At 43.6% G+C, this 16,760-nt stretch overlaps 1 protein-coding gene across 1 annotated transcript in view; it reads left to right on the top strand.

The window, feature by feature from the left end:
- M1AP (meiosis 1 associated protein) overlaps positions 1–16,760 on the top strand; it is an 84,177-nt gene that overhangs the window by 66,564 nt on the left and 853 nt on the right. Inside the window, exons 8-9 of the mRNA XM_044772725.2 lie at positions 14,994–15,200; positions 16,316–16,456. Of these exons, the coding sequence (XP_044628660.1) occupies positions 14,994–15,200; positions 16,316–16,456 (348 nt within the window). The remainder of the gene's footprint in view (positions 1–14,993; positions 15,201–16,315; positions 16,457–16,760) is intronic.

Below are 16,760 nucleotides of genomic sequence, written 5' to 3' on the forward strand. Positions count from 1 at the left end.
TTCTTCTATGTGGGTTGCCACCACAGCATGGTCTGATGAGCAGTGTGTAAGTCCGCACCCAGGATCCAAACCAGCAAACCCCAGGCTGCCAAAGCAGAGCATGCAAACTTAACCACTGGGCCACAGGGCCAACCCCCATGTGTATATATTCTTAATTGTAAGAAATTTATGAAGGAAAAGAAGAGGCTGCTATAAGAGAGCCTGTCTGTGAAAGTGACATTTAAACTGAGACCTGCCAGATGAATGGGAATCAGCCAGGTGAAGAGTGGCAGGAAGAGCAGTCCAGGTTTGGGGGAAGTGCAAAGACCCTAAGGCTGGAAAGAGCTGAGAGAAAAATCCAGAACAGAAAGGCACTGTGACTGAAACAGAGAGAACAAGGGCGAGAGAGCCAGAAGGTGGGGTTGGAGAAGTGAGCAGGGGTCAAATCATGCAAAACTTTGTAGGCCACAGTGAAGACTTTAGACTTTATTTTAAGTACAGAAAGAAATCATGAGAAATGGCATCATCTGTTTAAGTTTTTAAAAGATTACTTGCACCAAAATTTGGAAATGGACTGGCAGAAGCAAGAATGGAAACAAGGAAATGAGGTAGGAGGGCACTGCAGTAGTCTAGGCAAGAGATGATGGTGGCTTGGACTAGAATGTTGGAAGTCAAGATGAGAAAGGTAAACCCATTAAAGAAATACTTGAGAGAGAGAGTCAGAGCTTGATGAAGGGTTGGACGTCGGAAGCAAAGAAGAGGAAAGTATCAAATAACTGCCTGGTTTCCGATTTGAACAAGTAAGTGGACACCATTTCCTGAAACAGAAAAACTAAAAGAGCACATACGTGATAGAGTAATACACTTAGAAAGCAAAATAAAACAACTGCAAATATAATCCAAGCGTGAGTAAAACTGCTAAGTGGGTAATGAATAACAGTCTGACCTAGTGGGATATGGGTGATCAGACAGCACAGCAGTGTGTCTCTTTCACTATCAGAAGCAGTCTTCTTTTTTCCTGTTTCAAGGCCCACACTCCCTTTTAGGTCCACCCACTGAGTTCCTGTTTCCTATCTGAAGAACACCCATCTCCTGTCTTTGCAGAGAAGAGACAACAGATCCGTTGCGTCTGTTAGAGCCCAACAGCTCAGTTTACTATTCACTCCACCCAATTCCTCTGAATGTCAGAGAAGCTACATCACTCGGGAGGAATTTCTCTCAAGTGGTTTCAAAACATTCTTACAGTGTGTGATATTTTAAACAGATATTGCCATTTTAATACACTGCTAGAGGGAGTGTAAATGTTCTAGAAAGTGATACCCTTCAACCCTCTAATTCCATTGCTGGGAGTGTAGCCCAAGAAAACAATCAGAAAAGGGAGCAAAGATACATGTACCAGCATGTTCTTCTCAGTGTTATTTGCAATGGTTAAAAAAAAAATGGAAACAACCTAAATGTCCTAACTAGAGGAATAGTCAAATCAAAGTGGGGGAAAGGTTACAGGAACTGTAATTCAGCCAAACAATGAAATATTATGTAGCCATTAAAAATAAGGATGAGAAAGAGTATTTTCTTCCATCCTGGCTTAGACATAAGACGTGAGTCTCCCTGCCTCTGAACTCGGGGTTTTAGAATCTATATTTATTTATTTATTCAACAAATATTTATTAAGCACTTTGTGCCAGCAACAGAGGGGCAAGGAGGCCTCTTCTTTGTCCCTCCTCTCTCATGGAGACTCCCAAGTATATGGATGACCCATCACTAATATACCCATTTTTTGGAGCACTTACTAAGTGCTAATCACTTAGCCAAGTGTTTTGCATACTTTACCTCATTTAATCCTCAATAGCTCTGTGAGATAGGGGTTGTTGTCTCTATTTTAACAAAGACTGACATCTAAAGAGATCAAGTGACTTACCAAAGGTCACACTGCTACTGAAGTGGCCAAGTCAGAATTTAGACCTACTTCTGTTGACTACAAAGCCCGTGCTTTTAACTTCTTTGCTAAATTCCCTACGCCAGATGTAGGCAGATAAGTCCAGATTCCAACACTGAGACTAATTCCCCCTTCACTTGACACCCCTGCTCCTGTCCTTCACTGGGCTTGACTTCACTTGCAGTGACTGGGTACTTGTAACAGCTCCTCCCCCATCTTGTGCTACTGTGCTCTGTAGTCTGTGTTTGTTCCCCCTCGTCCACATTAAAGGCCACTCTTCTTTTGGGGAAAAAAGAGAAGCAAAATTGTGTTTTAATGGCTCTTTCTTCTTGCTTTTCACATGCCGTCTTCTCCAAGCAGCAAAAAAGCCTGAAGGGCAGTGTGTCATAGAGGGAAGAATTTTTCACAAACTTCAGCGCATTCATTCAACAAACACATATTTTTGGAGTACCTGCTATGTGGCAAGATTATTTAGAGTTTCAACCTTCCTGACCCTATTCCCTATTTTTACAAGTTTTCAGCACTTCTTTAACTCCATCCTTGGTTTGTATTCTTTCTTATACATTTTTCTTTTTTTTTCCTATTCTTTCTTTTCTTTTCTTTTCTTTGGTGCAGAAGATTGGCCCTGAGCTAGCATCTGTTGCAAATCATCCTCTTTTTTTTTTTTCCTCTCCAAAGCCCCAGTACATAGTTGTATATCCTAGCTGTAGGTCATTTTGGTGCTTCTATGTGGGATGCCGCCACAGCATGGCTTGATGAGCAGCGTGTAGGTCTGTGCTCTGGATACAAACCAGCAAACCTCAGGCCACCAAAGTGGAGCACGCGAACTTAACAACTCAGCCATGGGGCCAGCCCCCTCTTAGACTTTTTTCATATGTTCTTTTAAAATTTGATGTTGTCAGCTCCCATGTACCTGTCTTGCCCTCGCTTTCTCATCATGGTGTTTCCCCTCCAGCTAACTTATTCTAACTTCTGTCTTTCTGTTAATAGCAGCACCACCCTTGCCTATTCACCCAGGCTTGAAACCTCAGTCCCTTCCAGTCTTCTTACCCTTTACACCCACTTCCTCACTAAGTCAGACCAATTTTCTTCTCAAAACATGAGTTGTAACAGTGCTGTCCTTCCCATTCCCACTGCCTGTTCTCACCAAGACTTCTTCAATAAACTCCTACCTAGCTTCCTTACCTCCAATCTCTTGCTCCTCTGATTTGTCCTGCCCATTAGACCAGATTAACCGTCTTCAAGTGTTCCCCTGACTAGCACATGTTTTTCCGTGGTGCCACTACCCGGTGACTTAAGCTTTGCCTGTTCTAGGCCCACAGCGTCTGTTGCACGGATGTTTTCCTCTCCATTCTTATTATCACTATCCTAGCTCAGACCCTTTTTACTTCTTTCCTTTAATATTGCAATAATTTCTTAACTTGTTTCAATGCCTTTTGTGTTTCCCCTTCCCAATTCATGTTACATATTGCCACCAGATTAATCTCTTTGGAATGGCCCTGATCCTGCCCCTCTTCAGCTTTAAGATACTTTGTGGCTTACTGTTGGCTATACTTTAAAGTCCACATTCCTTAGCCAAGTATTCGGACTCCAGCCTTGTCTCCCATTATTCCCTTTCATGTACCATACACTCCAACCAAATTAATATACAAACTTTAAATTACCCCACCTTTGAGCCTTTGTTCATGTTGTCCCTTCTCCTGTCTCCATGTATTCAAATCCTACCCAATCCTGAAAGACTGGCTCAAGTGGCATGTCTGCAATGAGGCCTTACTGGATTCCTATATTTATCACTACACCTTTCTGTGCTCTATTTCATTTTAGAGAAAAGCATCTTTCAATTAGTTTTTTAAATATATGATCCTATGATTTGGGTTAAAGTCTATGATATAAATTTGACTACCCAGACTCCCAGGATAACATGGTTGCCTTTTCCTGGCATTTCTTCTACTTCTCCATTTTACCAACCAGTTCCTCAGCTTTAGTCAAACTTGGGTTCAGAGTAGAAATTCTCCCTTGGTAACCTCTGTATTTTGGGAGGCAAGGCAAGGCAGTTTTCTAATCTGTGGTGGTAAAATATAATTTGTATTGTCCATTGAAAGCATGGGCTTTGGAATCACATGGCCCTAGGGTCCTGACAGCTTCATTATTTCTTAACTGTATGAACTTGAGCAACATATTTAACCTTTCTAATCATCAATGTATTCATCTATTTGTAACCCTAACAAATCTCATGGCCCCATGTGGTTTGGCCCCTGCTTAAATGGTATATAAAGAAGCACTATCTAGGGGCTGGCCCTGTGGCGTAGTGGTTGAATTTGGCACCCTCTAGTTTGGCAGCCCAGGTTTGCAGGTTCAGATCCCAGGTGTGGACTTACACCACTCATCAGCCATGCTGTGGTGGTGACCCACATATGAAGTGGAGGAAGATTGGCACAGATATTAGCTCAGGGCTAATCTTCCTCAGCAAAAAAAAAAAAAAAAAAACCAACACTATCTAGAGGGCCAAAAAGTAATTTTAAAACTATTTGTGCTTCCAAAGAACATCAGAGAAGAAAGAGTTCATTACCCGCAATGACATTTCTCAAGTTTTCTTCCTCCATTCCTCAGTTATATCTAATCTGGAGCTGTTCCAAGAGACTTTCTCACACACACACATACACACACACACACACACACACACACACACACACACACAAAAACTCTGTCTACGTCTGCAGTCCCTGTTCTTCTATCTTCTTCCTCCCTTTCTCAGCCATATATATATTCTGCAGATTGACTCAGCTTCTCTGACATAGTCCCCTCCCTCCCAGGTCCTGTCTCTCTCTGCCTATTTAAAATATTCAGGATTAGAATCCACAAGGCTTCTCCTTTCACGAGTAGAAGTGGAGTGGGGGAGAAGGTGCATGACAGACACACATTAGCAACTCTTGTCTCTGTCCCATGTAAAAGAGAGACAATAAAATATACCTCATGTGTTTTTCAAGATGAGTAAATAATGTTGCACGTGTAAAGCGCATTGCATATGTCTGGCATACAATTTGCAGATAGTGGTTGGTTACTAGTTCTACAATTTCCACTTGTCTCTTTTTTATTTTTTTTTTATTTCTTTTTGAGGAAGGTTAGCCCTGAGCTAACATCTGCTGCCAATCCTCCTCTTTTTGCTGAGGAAGGCTGGCCCTGAGCTAACATCCATGCCCACCTTCCTCTACTTTATATGTGGGACGCCTACCACAGCATGGCTTGCCAAGCAGTGCCATGTCCGCACCTTGGATCCGAACCAGCGAACCCCGGGCCACCAAAGCGGAATGTGTGAACCTAACTGCTGCACCACCGGGCCAGCCCCCATTTGTTTCTTTTTTTAAACAGATTCTAATTCTCTGGAGAAATTCTTCACCTATTTTGTTGAACATACCAATCCCAGTTATTTTAAGGTTTTTATCTGCTAATCCCAGTACCTGGATCACCTGTGGCTTTGTTTCTGTTGTCTCTTTTTTCCTTTGGTTTTCAGACACGTGGTCCTGTCTTTTGGTGCCCCCGATAATATTTTAATGAAAGACGCTCATCGTGTCTAAATAAATTGCTGGGGCTCCACTTGTGGTTGGCTTCCTCTCGAGAGGGCTCATCCTGCCCTCCACTAAGCAGATAGAGCGGTGGCGGATCATCCTACGCCATTCAGGAGCTGTGCTGAGTCAAGACTGGGCTGCAGTGCTGCTAAGGCTCAACCTACTCCTGGTTTGCTCCCAGATTTTCCGCTGAAAACCTGGTATATTATGTGCATCTCTCCCCTTCGACAATCCCAACCCTAATCACTCTATCCCAAGTCTGCTAAAATGCTCTACTTTCAGAGTCTTTGTCCTTGTTTTTGCCCCCTGCTCCACGCGGCCCCAGTATTTGGCAAATGTGCTGAGTGAAATATGGGCTTGAGCACTCACCCCACCCCTGCCAAGTCTCCAACAAAAGGTCTGCTGGTTTCCTGTTCCCTTGCAAGTGCCTCAGCAGGTGCAAATCGTAGACTGTCCGCCCCCACCCTCACTCCCTCCAACCCAGAATCAACATACACCCTCAGGGTACAAGCGGTTGCAATAATTCCCCCACCTCTCTTGATTCTTCCCTCTCCAGAGACTTACCCACGTCTCCTTTTCATTGTCTCAGCACCTCCTCACTGCCTTCAGGCAAATGGTTTCTGTGTATTATCCAGCTTTTCTAGTTGTTCTAGGCAGGAGAACCAGTCTGCCTCTGGCCGCTCCAACCCACTCAGATCAACCACTCAGAAGTAGAAGCTTAGTAAATGCTCATGTATTTGCTCTTTGCATTCTTTGTCTGGCTAGACAGCCTATAATACATTTTCTGGTTTACCCATGTTCTCATTTTCAGGTTCTTGGGTTTCCTTACAAGTATAAGCATAGCTGAGTTCATTCATGCTCTCTCTTCCTCTGCCTCTTCTTTTGGAGCAGTTGTTCTGAACAAAGTCCACACTGCCATAATTAATTCTAGTCATTAGTGCCAGCCCACCAGGCCTCATCAACTATAAATGTTGTGTAACTTTTCAGATTACATTTTACACGTACTCTAAACCTTCGTCAAGGGCAGACTTAAGTGTTATTCCATTTCCTGAATTTTTTACTTGAGAATTGAATGTTGTGTCTTTCTGTCCTCCTCATAGATTATTTTTTTATTGGAATATTTAACTTGCTTTTCCTCAGAAGAATATCACTTCATTAGAGAGGCAAGGCTCCTGATAAACCTATTTCCCAGACCTCCCTAAAGGTATGTGCCATCCATCCCTTCCTGCAAAATTCACTCGAAGATCAACCCAGACCACAAGAGAGCCATGTGTTTTGACTTCATTCTTTGGAGCTTTTATAGATCTCTATTTAAGAATCACTAAATTATTTTTAATTTAACAAAATTAAATATTAATTAATAAACATTAATCTAATAATCATTAAATATACTTTTTATTTTAAAAATTTAACACTTCATGGTGCTGACTATATGCTTCAAACAGTTTTAAACACTTCAAAAATATTCATTTATATTATCTCCATAACCATCCTATGAGGTCGGAATTATTATCCCTATTTTACAGATGAAGAAATTGAGGCCCAGAGAGGTTAAGTACTTTCCCAGGATTACATAGCTGGTAAAGGGTGGAGCCAGGACTGAACCCAGAAAGGTTGGCTCCAGGATCCAAACTCTGAACTACTCTATAGCCATATGAAATTCATTATCATATGGATTGCAGGAGTTCTCTGAAATACATCCTCTACTCAATAAGGATCCACAAGTTAGCTTCTCCTAGACTTTCTATCAGGAAAAGCTGTGGGCTCCCTTCTAGCAAAAGTGGGTGCTTTGCATTTCTATGAGCTTATTTAATCTTGGCTCTATGGTTGCCCTACCCTTATTTTTCATTTGCCCAAGCCCCTTAATCGTTTATCTTTTTGTGTTGTTGCATTTTTCTAAACTGGCATAACTGCTTTATGGAATGTGGTGGGGAATAAATATACATATACAAATAAATACAATTAATTTTTTCCAAGTATTTATGAGATGAATCTATCCATCGCCAGGAAAATATCATTTCAATTACCAAACCCTACTGTGTAGCCCCAGTTATGTAGCTAGTGACTCACTTTCCACATCCTCATTTCTTTTACAGTCATGTCTGTGTGAACTAGAAAAAGAAATGAAAATACCACCTAGGTCCTTCAATTTCCCGCTTAAAATGTCAGAGTCTCTGGAGACACATTCCAGAGCTTTATGGGCCACGTCTGCCCTAATTGGCCACAGAAGTGACAGAATTCAAGCCAGGACATGTCCAGCCGGAGTCTGAGTACACAGGCGATGACCTGGTTGGGCTGTAAATGGGTGGGGAAATGGAAAGTCCTTGGTTATATCAGGCGAAGAGTCAGGAGCAAGAATCCAAGCCGAGAGTGGGGTGATGGCAGGTCAGAAACCATTTTTAAAAAAACAAAAGCGATCAGAATGAAGTTAGAGTGTAGAGCCTGCAGGGGAAACAGACAGATGCTAGGACAGCAGGCTAGCATGGGGTCAGTGGGCTTCTCGTGACCCAGCCTTGTCTATTTCTCTTGCTTCATCTTTCACCATGCTCCTTCCATCTTCCACTCTAGCTATGCTAATAAATTAATAAATGTTCCCCAAATATGCCAAATGGTTTCACACCTCCACACCTTTTTTCTTGCTGCTCCCTTTCCCTTGCCTCTGTCCACCTAACAAATATCTACTGATTTTTTCCCCAGATTCTGCTTAAATACCTTCACCATGAAGCTCTTCTTGTGCCCCCCACCACAGCCTGCCTTCACTCATCCTTTTTGTCCCTTCCCCACCCAAGTACCTGTTGCCACATCTATCTTGACTTTCACAGCACTGATAAGCGTATGAATTCGCACCTTAGCAGTCCGATGTGAGAATGTCACATTACATATTTCTATTTTTTTTTTAGATTGGCACCTGAGCTAACATCTGTTGCCAATCTTCTTTTTTTTTCCCTTCTTCTCCCCAAAGCCCCCCAGTACATAGTTGTATATTCTAATTGTAGGTCCTTCTGGTTGTGCCATGTGGGACACTGCCTCAGCATGGCTTGATGAGCAGTACTAGGTCCACACCCAGGATCGGAACCGGCAAAGCCCTGGGCCACTGAAGCAGGAGCACGTGAACCTAACCACTCAGACATGAGGCCAGCCCCCTACTGTATTTTTCTAAATCAAATTTAGAAAATATTAGTCTCCAAGTGCTAGGATATAGACACAATCATTATCTGTATGAGTGCCTCTCCCCCTCCCTGGGGTCATACTCAGAATCCTAGTAGGCTAACAGTCCAGAAAATGTGAGAAGTGGCCATCTCGTCTTCAATACACCTCCAGTACATTGTTGAATAGAAGTGGCAAGAGCAGACATCTTTGTCTTGTTCCTGATCTTAGGGGCAAAACGTCTAGTTGTTCATCATTACCTATGATGTTAGCTGTGGGTTTTTTGTAGAGGCCTTTGTCAGGTTGAGGAAGTTCCATTCTATTCCTAGTTTATTCATGAAAGGGTTTCAGATTTTATCAAATGGGTTTTCTGCATCTATTATGTAGTTTTTGTCCTTGTTCTAGTAACATGGTGTATGACATTGTTTGATTTTTGGATATTAAACCAACCTTGCATTCCTAGGATAAATCCCACTTGGTTGTGGTGTATAATCCTTTTTATTTATTGCTGGATTTGGTTGGCTAGTATTTCACTGAGGATTTTTGCATCTATATTAATAAGGGATATTAGTCTGTAATTTTCTTTTCTTGTTATGTCTTTGTCTAGTTTTAGAATCAAGGTAATACTGGCTTCATAGAATGAGCTGGAAAGTGTTTCTTCATTTTATTTTTTGGGAAGAATTTGTGAAGGATTAGTGTTTCTTCTTTAAAGATTTTATTTTTCCTTTCTCTCCCCAAAGCTCCCTGGTACATAGTTATATATTTTTGGTTGTGGGTCCTTCTAGTTGTGGTGTATGGGATGCCACCTCAGCATGGCTTGATGACCAGTGCCATGTCCACGCCCAGGATTCGAACCGGCAAAACCATGGGCCACTGAAGCAGAGTGCATGAACTTAACTACTTGGCCACGGGGCCGGCCCCTAGTGTTTCTTCTTTAAATGTTTGGTGGAATTCACTAGTGAAGCCATTTGGGCCTTGGCTTTTCTTTGTGGGAAGTTTTCTGATTACTAATTCTATCTTTACTTGTTACAGGTTGTGCAGAAAAGTTAATACAGCAGGCCTGAGACTCCTATCCTTAGAAAGTCCTGTTTGTAAGATTGATCCTTGGCTGGCATCTGGGAAGGTAGATTTCAAGAGTGTTCGCACCATTACCTAAATAACAAGAGCTGCTCACTGTGCCTAAACTATTTGTGCAAAAAAATATGGTTTATGTTGAACATCTGCTTTTCTTCGAGGAGTCTAGAATTTTGGTACATGCTAGGTACAAAGTGACTGTGTGACCAGCCCCCAGTAAAAATCTTGGGCACTGAGGCTCCAATGACTTCTTCTGGTAGACAACATTTTACACATTTTGTCACGATTCAGTGCTGGAGGAATTAAGTACATTCTATGTGACTCCATAGGTAGGAGACTCTGGGAAGCTTGTGCCCAGTTTCCTCTGGACTTCACCCCATAAGCCTTTTCCCTTTGCTGATTTTGCTTTGTATCCTTTTGCTTAATAAATCACATCCCTGAGTATGACTATAAGCTGAGTCTTGTTAGTCCTCTTAGTGAAGCACTGAACCTGGGAGTGGTCTTGAGGACCTGAAACACAGATTCATTCAGATTTTCTATTTCTTCCTGAGTCAGTTTCAGTAGTTTGGGTCTTTATAGGAATATGTCCATTTCATCTAGGTTATATAATTTGTTGGCATACAATTGTTTACAATATTGCCTTATAATCCTTTTAATTTCTGTATGGTTGCTAGTGATGCCCTCTCTTTTATTTCTGATGTTAGTAACTTGGACATTCTCTGTTTTTAACTTGATCAGTCAAGCTAAAAGTTTGCCAATTTTGTTATCTTTTCAAAGAACCAACTTTTGGTTCCATGATTTCCCCTATTAATTTTTTACTCTATATTTCACTTCTTTCTACTCTAGTTTGTTTCACTCCCTCCCTTCTGCTTGCTTTAGGTTTGGTTTGGTCTTCTTTTTCTAGTTTCTTAAGGTGGAAGGTTATGTTATTGATTTGAAATCTTTCTTCTTTTTTAATAGAGGAGTTTTCAGCTATAAATTTCCTTCCAAGCACTGCTTTAGCTCTATTTCATAAATTTTGGTATGTTTTTTTATTTTCATTCATCTCAAATTATTTTCTAATTTCTCTTGTGATTTATTCTTTGATCCACTGATTAGTTAGGAATATGTTAATTTTCATATTATTTGTGAATTTCCCAAATTTATTTTCATTATTCTTTTCTAATTTTATTCCACTACAGTTGGAGAAGATACTTTGGATGATTTCAATCTTTAAAAATTTATTGTAGCTTGTTTTATGGCCTATTATATGACCTATCCTGGAGAATGTTCCATATTCACTTGAGAAGAATGTATAATCTGCTGTTTTAGGGTTTCAAATCTGTTTTACCATCTTCCCTTGGTCTCCTTTGTGGGAGCCAGGGTGAGAGTAGCAGAGTAGTGGACATTGCAGCTTCTTTTTCTTCCCTCCTTGGTCCTGCCTTCGAGAGTAAGAGAATAAGTCAAAATTGCCAAATTAACCTGATTTCTTCCTGATGCCCTTCCAGTTTCCAAAAACCTCCAAGTATGCATAGCTTTTCCATTACTAGCTGTAATTTCTCTTCCTGGATGCATTATGACAATGAAATATGTCTCTTCCCGCAAGCAAAGGGAAATGAGTGCTCTTGCTCTTCCCTCCTCTCAGTGGCTGCCTCTGAAACACTTCCATTCAGGAGTTGGTCAATGCTTCTTTAATCACTGAATTTGGTCCCAGGACATCATATTGATGGCAGACCAAGGGGATGCTGGTTTAGTGAGATTAGAGCTTTTACCTGCTATAATAAATTCCCATCTGCCCTTCTGGTAAGGTCTACACCAGTGCCGTTAAAATTGTCCTTTCTACTCACGTCTCCTCATTTACCTGGAAGTGAGTACCCACATCCTCTTCCTTCCCTTTGCTATCTGTAAAGGATCCATTTAGCTGCAACTAACAGAAAACAACCCAGCTCTCACTTGAGTAATTAAGAGTTTATTTTTCTCATGTAACAAGAAGTGTTAGGGGACAGACAACTCCAGGGCTGATGCGGTTGATCAAGGACACCATCAAGGACCCAGGCACTTTCCATTTTTCCACTGCAGCATCTATATCAGGTGTACTTCATCCTTATGCCTGTTGCCTCATGGTCACAAGATGGCTGCTGCACCTTAAGCCCAAGTCCTGTCCTAGGGAGAAAGAAGGGGTAGGGTGCAGAAGCAAAAAGCCTGCCAGAAAATTACGAAGCTTTTCCGGAAGCTCTACCCAGCAACTTCCACGTATGTCTCATTATTTAAATCTAGGTCACATATCACCCCAGACCAATCACTGAAATGCTAAAAAATGGCTAGAGAGAAGGGAGAAGAATGGGGGGTGGGAGAGCAGTGGCCAGTCAACCAACAGTGGCTGCCATACCTTCCTTCACAGCTTTCGTAATTAGAAGTTAGGGCAGGGGTGGGGGAGGATGACTTTAGTCCAGCTTAGCTTGGAGTATGGCATGTCATTCAACTCTGCCCCATCCACATTAGTTCTAAACAGAATCAGTCCCCACCTCCTAAAATCTAAGCTCCCTGGCACCTTCTGTAGCAAAGTCCCTAACCACAACATAAATACAGATACCTTTTCACCTGCCTTCTGGTAAATTCAGCATCCAACTCATGCTCTTTTCTTTAGAATTAGCAAATGCATATTCTAAGGTACTTAGCAGTCATCTATAGTCATTAAGCATTGTCTGATTTGAGGACCCCAAAGGCAGTCTTCTGGGACATCCCCATGCCACTGCCTTTTCTCAGCCTCAGAAACTTGCTATGGCAATTAACCATTTCCATCACAGGTACAATTGCCTGTACCAACTAGTCAACCCATGACTTGAGTGACATGTTCAAGCTTGGGTCCTGGACTTCAAGTCTCTGGTGCCATTAACCACTGTCCAGGAAGAGGTTAGAAATTCAGAGTCCAAAAGAGGGGCCTTAAAGCTCATCTTCCCTACTCTCACTTTCTCAGAATACTCCTGGGAATTGCAGATAAATCAATATTTTTATCAAACTCTAAAAAGGGTGCATTTGCCTCTCATCCTTCCAGAACCTTCTGCCAACCTCCTTGTAAATCAGCCCAGAAGTTTTAAAGCATTCTGTAAAATCCTTTCAACTCAGTCTCTTCCCAGTCCTCTGATAGTCCTCACATTAAGAGTTACTTTTGAGAGACCTTACTCATTTCTGCATCTCATTTCTCCAACACAATCTTAGCTATTGTCTCAAAATCAATACACTCAAATTCTGGGGATCAAGAACTTTTCTGTGTGCAACAAAGTTTCTTCGTAATCCCACAATGTAGCAGGTGTGAATTTGTTCTATCACACTGAGGTGCAAGAAATGTCACACTGCCATAGTTTTGGCAACCCCCCCCCCATGACTTGCCACAGTGGCAAGATATTCTATTCTCCGTGGAGTCTTGGAATGGTGACCAACCCCCTTGGTTTGCCGAGGACAGAGGGGTTTTCTAGGACGGAAGACTCTCCATGCTAAAAATGGGCAAACCGGAACAGTTAGTCATCTTAAGTCTTAGAGACATTAGTTTACAAGCCTTCCCTTTATTATACTATACTGTAAGCTATATACTTCCTTCACATGTACTATATTATAAGCTCTAAGAGGACAGAGAACATGTCTAATGAATATCTATATATCCATGCCTAGTGCTTGGGACATAATGAGTACTCAATAAATTCTTAATAAACAAACTAATTCACAAACAAATGCATGAACCAGTGTAAAAGCAGAAGATTAAAATAACAATAATAATCCAAACCTGAGCAACATCAGACGTTATTGAGCCAACTGAAATGGAGCGCCCTGCAATTCCTACTTACCCCTTCGAGTCTTAAAGAGGTCATGTCCTCAGAGCAGGGGCAAATCCGGCCCCCCCTCCCCCACACATACACCATGATTTCTATATCATCTGTGTCCAACTTGATGGATTTGAGAAGCATCAGGTAGACTTTCCATCACATTTTGGATCTATTCTTCAGGAAGACAGCACATCTCCAGATATAAGCAAAGTGTTAAGAAAGCATGAACTTCTGAAGTTACCCTACCACCTGCCCGGCCTACCAGACCTCCTCAAGAGTTCTGGGCTGCACAAATGATTACACTGCTTTAAAGTCTCCAGAACCTGTCCCCCACCTCCAACCAGTACTTTCCCTCTGGGGTATAACTCTAATGCTAGCAAGTTTTTTCTGCTTCACTGTATCACATTCCACTTGTCTTCCAGAAGACACTGATATTCCTCTATCCCTTTAACATCTTGTTTTTCTCCTTTTTTCCTTTCCTCTTATATTATTTCTTCCAAGTTTTCATAAAAGTTACAGCGGGTAGAGCTAGTGTGCTTTCCTTCATCTCATTTAGCAAGGAGACTGTTATGTTTGTACCAGGTATAACTGCTGATCACCTCAAGCAAGAGGACACAATTTACAGATGATTGTAACAGTTCTGACTCCATATTTCCTGGAGTTTTGTGGTTTTCCTTGAAAAACTACCACAGAAAATTGCCTCATTTCCATGCCTGGTTTACAAGTGTGCACCTAGAAAATCTGCTCATGTCTGCTTGTCTCTTCTGCTGATCCATGTGCTAACCTCTGTAATCTCCACAGCACACAGCAAAGTGTCCCCTCTGTTCTGCAGTACTCTTCACTCCAAGAGTCACTGCCCCCAGAATTCTGACCCTTCTTTTTGTCCTGTGACACGTTGAGTTGATGTCAAGGGCCCTGTCCCTCGCCCACTGCCTTGTTGTACAAAGCTTTCCTCTCCCTCATCACTCCTCCTCCTCTCCCTTGGCCCGAGACCTTGACCACCTTCCTCATAAGCCCCCTCTCTGGGCATCCCAGGGATGTTCCACAGTCAGTCCACTCTAACCCCAGTCGTGCAATACAACCAGATTTTATCACCCTCAAAATAAGACCTGAATTTTCACAACACCCCACACAAGTCTCTGTTTCAAGACACTGTTTTTAGGAATTATAATTCTTAGAACTCTACATTTACCATTTTCTAAGAGGTAAACACCTACTCCAGGTTAAGGGGCATCCCTTAACTTGCGTCTGCATTGTTAATCCTTTCGTGCACATCCTGACCAGGGAGGAAGAGCAGTACCTTGGGGCACTGGTGAGTCAGGTAGGAAGTCCCTCCCTCCCAGGGCCAGGGTAAAATGCTCAGCCCTCCCTGACCGCCCCGCCTGCCTCCCCCCCACCCCGAGGAACTCAGAGAAGCCTCGATTGGGATTGATCTTCAAAACATGCCAAAGACGGAAGACGAAGCAGCATTTATGTATGTCCTTGTTTCAGAAAAGAGAATGGCTGCTGTTGGCCAAAGGGGAGCCCCTGAGCGGAGGACACAGCATGAGAGAGCCCGCCAGCACATTCTATGTGATCCTGCCATCACGCTCCCCAACCCTGCTGGTGAAGGCAGTGGCCACACGGGAACTGATGCTGCCCAGCCCCTTCCCCCTGCTGCCTGAGGACCTGCCTGATGACAGCCTGAAGATTGTGGAGGCAAGTGGAGCCCAGATCTCAAGCAAGAGACAGAGGGGAGAGAAGAGAATGGAGTTCATGGAGTTTGGGGAAAGAGATGAGGGAGACGAGTGACCCTGTGAGGGAAAGGACAGGCGAGTGGAGGGAGAAGTGGGTTCCACGGGTGTGGTAAGAGGGGCAGAGGAGAAAGCAAGGGTAGGAACTGAGGCTGGGCAGAAGGAAGGAAGCACCAGCGTGATGGTGTGCTCTCTTTCTCTGCATTGTGTGTCATGTGCCTGTACCTGTGTTTATGTGCATCTCTTTGTTGAGGAGAAGAGGAAAAGGCAGCCAATGTAGGCTCCCAGGATAGGAAGGGCTTCAAAATGAGACTCCGATGCAAAGGAGGGAACAGCTCTGCAGGCCACTTTCTCCTCCTCCTCCTCTTCTCCTCCTTGGATCTGGATTCGGTATTTCCTCTGCCAGCCCCCGCAGGCTGAGGGCAGGAGGGGGCTCTGGGTGGGGAGAACTGGAACCACATCACTGCTGGATCGCCGGCCTACGTGCAGAGAGGACAGAGCCTGGGATTGTGCTCTCGGCTTGGCGGCTGTGGGGATGCAGAGAGAGGTGGGCACGAGTGGCTGTGGCTCGATCAGCGTCTCACTTTGGAGCCAATGGTTCCTGGCACAGGATGTTGTGGCCGGAAAACCTGACTGCTCAGGAATGCTGTGCTCGCGTGTCCTCCGGTTATGCTCACCTCACAGGCTGAAGAACTCAGTGTACTGGCCTTGCAGACCAGAAGCACCCCCAGGCCTCCAACACACCCTCCCTACAGCTGCGCACACTGGTTCCCTTGTAACCCTCACAGGAATCCGGCCCCTCTCAGAATCCCGTGACACACTTCTCAGGGCCAGCGTGTTTGGTGCCCCTAACCACTCAGGGTCGCTCCTATTTCTTGTACTCTTGCCTGACACTTACCTCACAAGAACTCAGACCTGGGGGCCAGAACGCCCAGTGGGACACACATCTATTTCACAGCCTCCAGTGAAGCCCTGGGTCCTCATACCTCCTCCAGCCTCTCACACCCAAAGGTCTCTGCCTGACGTCTCGTGTTCTGTGACCTCAAGTTCCCTGGGTAAAGCTCCCCGTCTCTTCCTCAGAGCACACTGGACAGCCTGGAGCTGGAGCCCACCTACAACCCCTTGCAGGTTTGGAGCCACCTGTACTCACACCTGAGCAGCGCCTCTGTCAAGCCTCAGGGCCGGCTCCACCCAAGCTGGGAGAGCCGGGCCCTGAGAAAGGTACAGCTCCTCTCCTTACTTCCCTCCCTCCCCTTTATGCCCAGAATCCAAGAGAGCCCTCCTCCCCATCTCCCCCGGTGGAGGGGGTAACTGGGCTAACAGAGGAGAGAGAGAAAGAGTGGCCCTTTGCCCTAGACAAAGGAAATGACAACCCCTCCCCAGCAGGGGGGCTTTTCTGCTCAGGCATTTACATAGAATAATATTTCGGTATCTTAACTGTAGTGTTTATGGTAACTCCCTAGTCATTTAACAACCATTGTCCTACTAAGCAAACCTGCTACACTGGAACTACAACCACAGCCCT

This window comes from Equus asinus, chromosome 6 (assembly GCF_041296235.1).
Source record: "Equus asinus isolate D_3611 breed Donkey chromosome 6, EquAss-T2T_v2, whole genome shotgun sequence".
Lineage (NCBI taxonomy): Eukaryota > Metazoa > Chordata > Mammalia > Perissodactyla > Equidae > Equus > Equus asinus.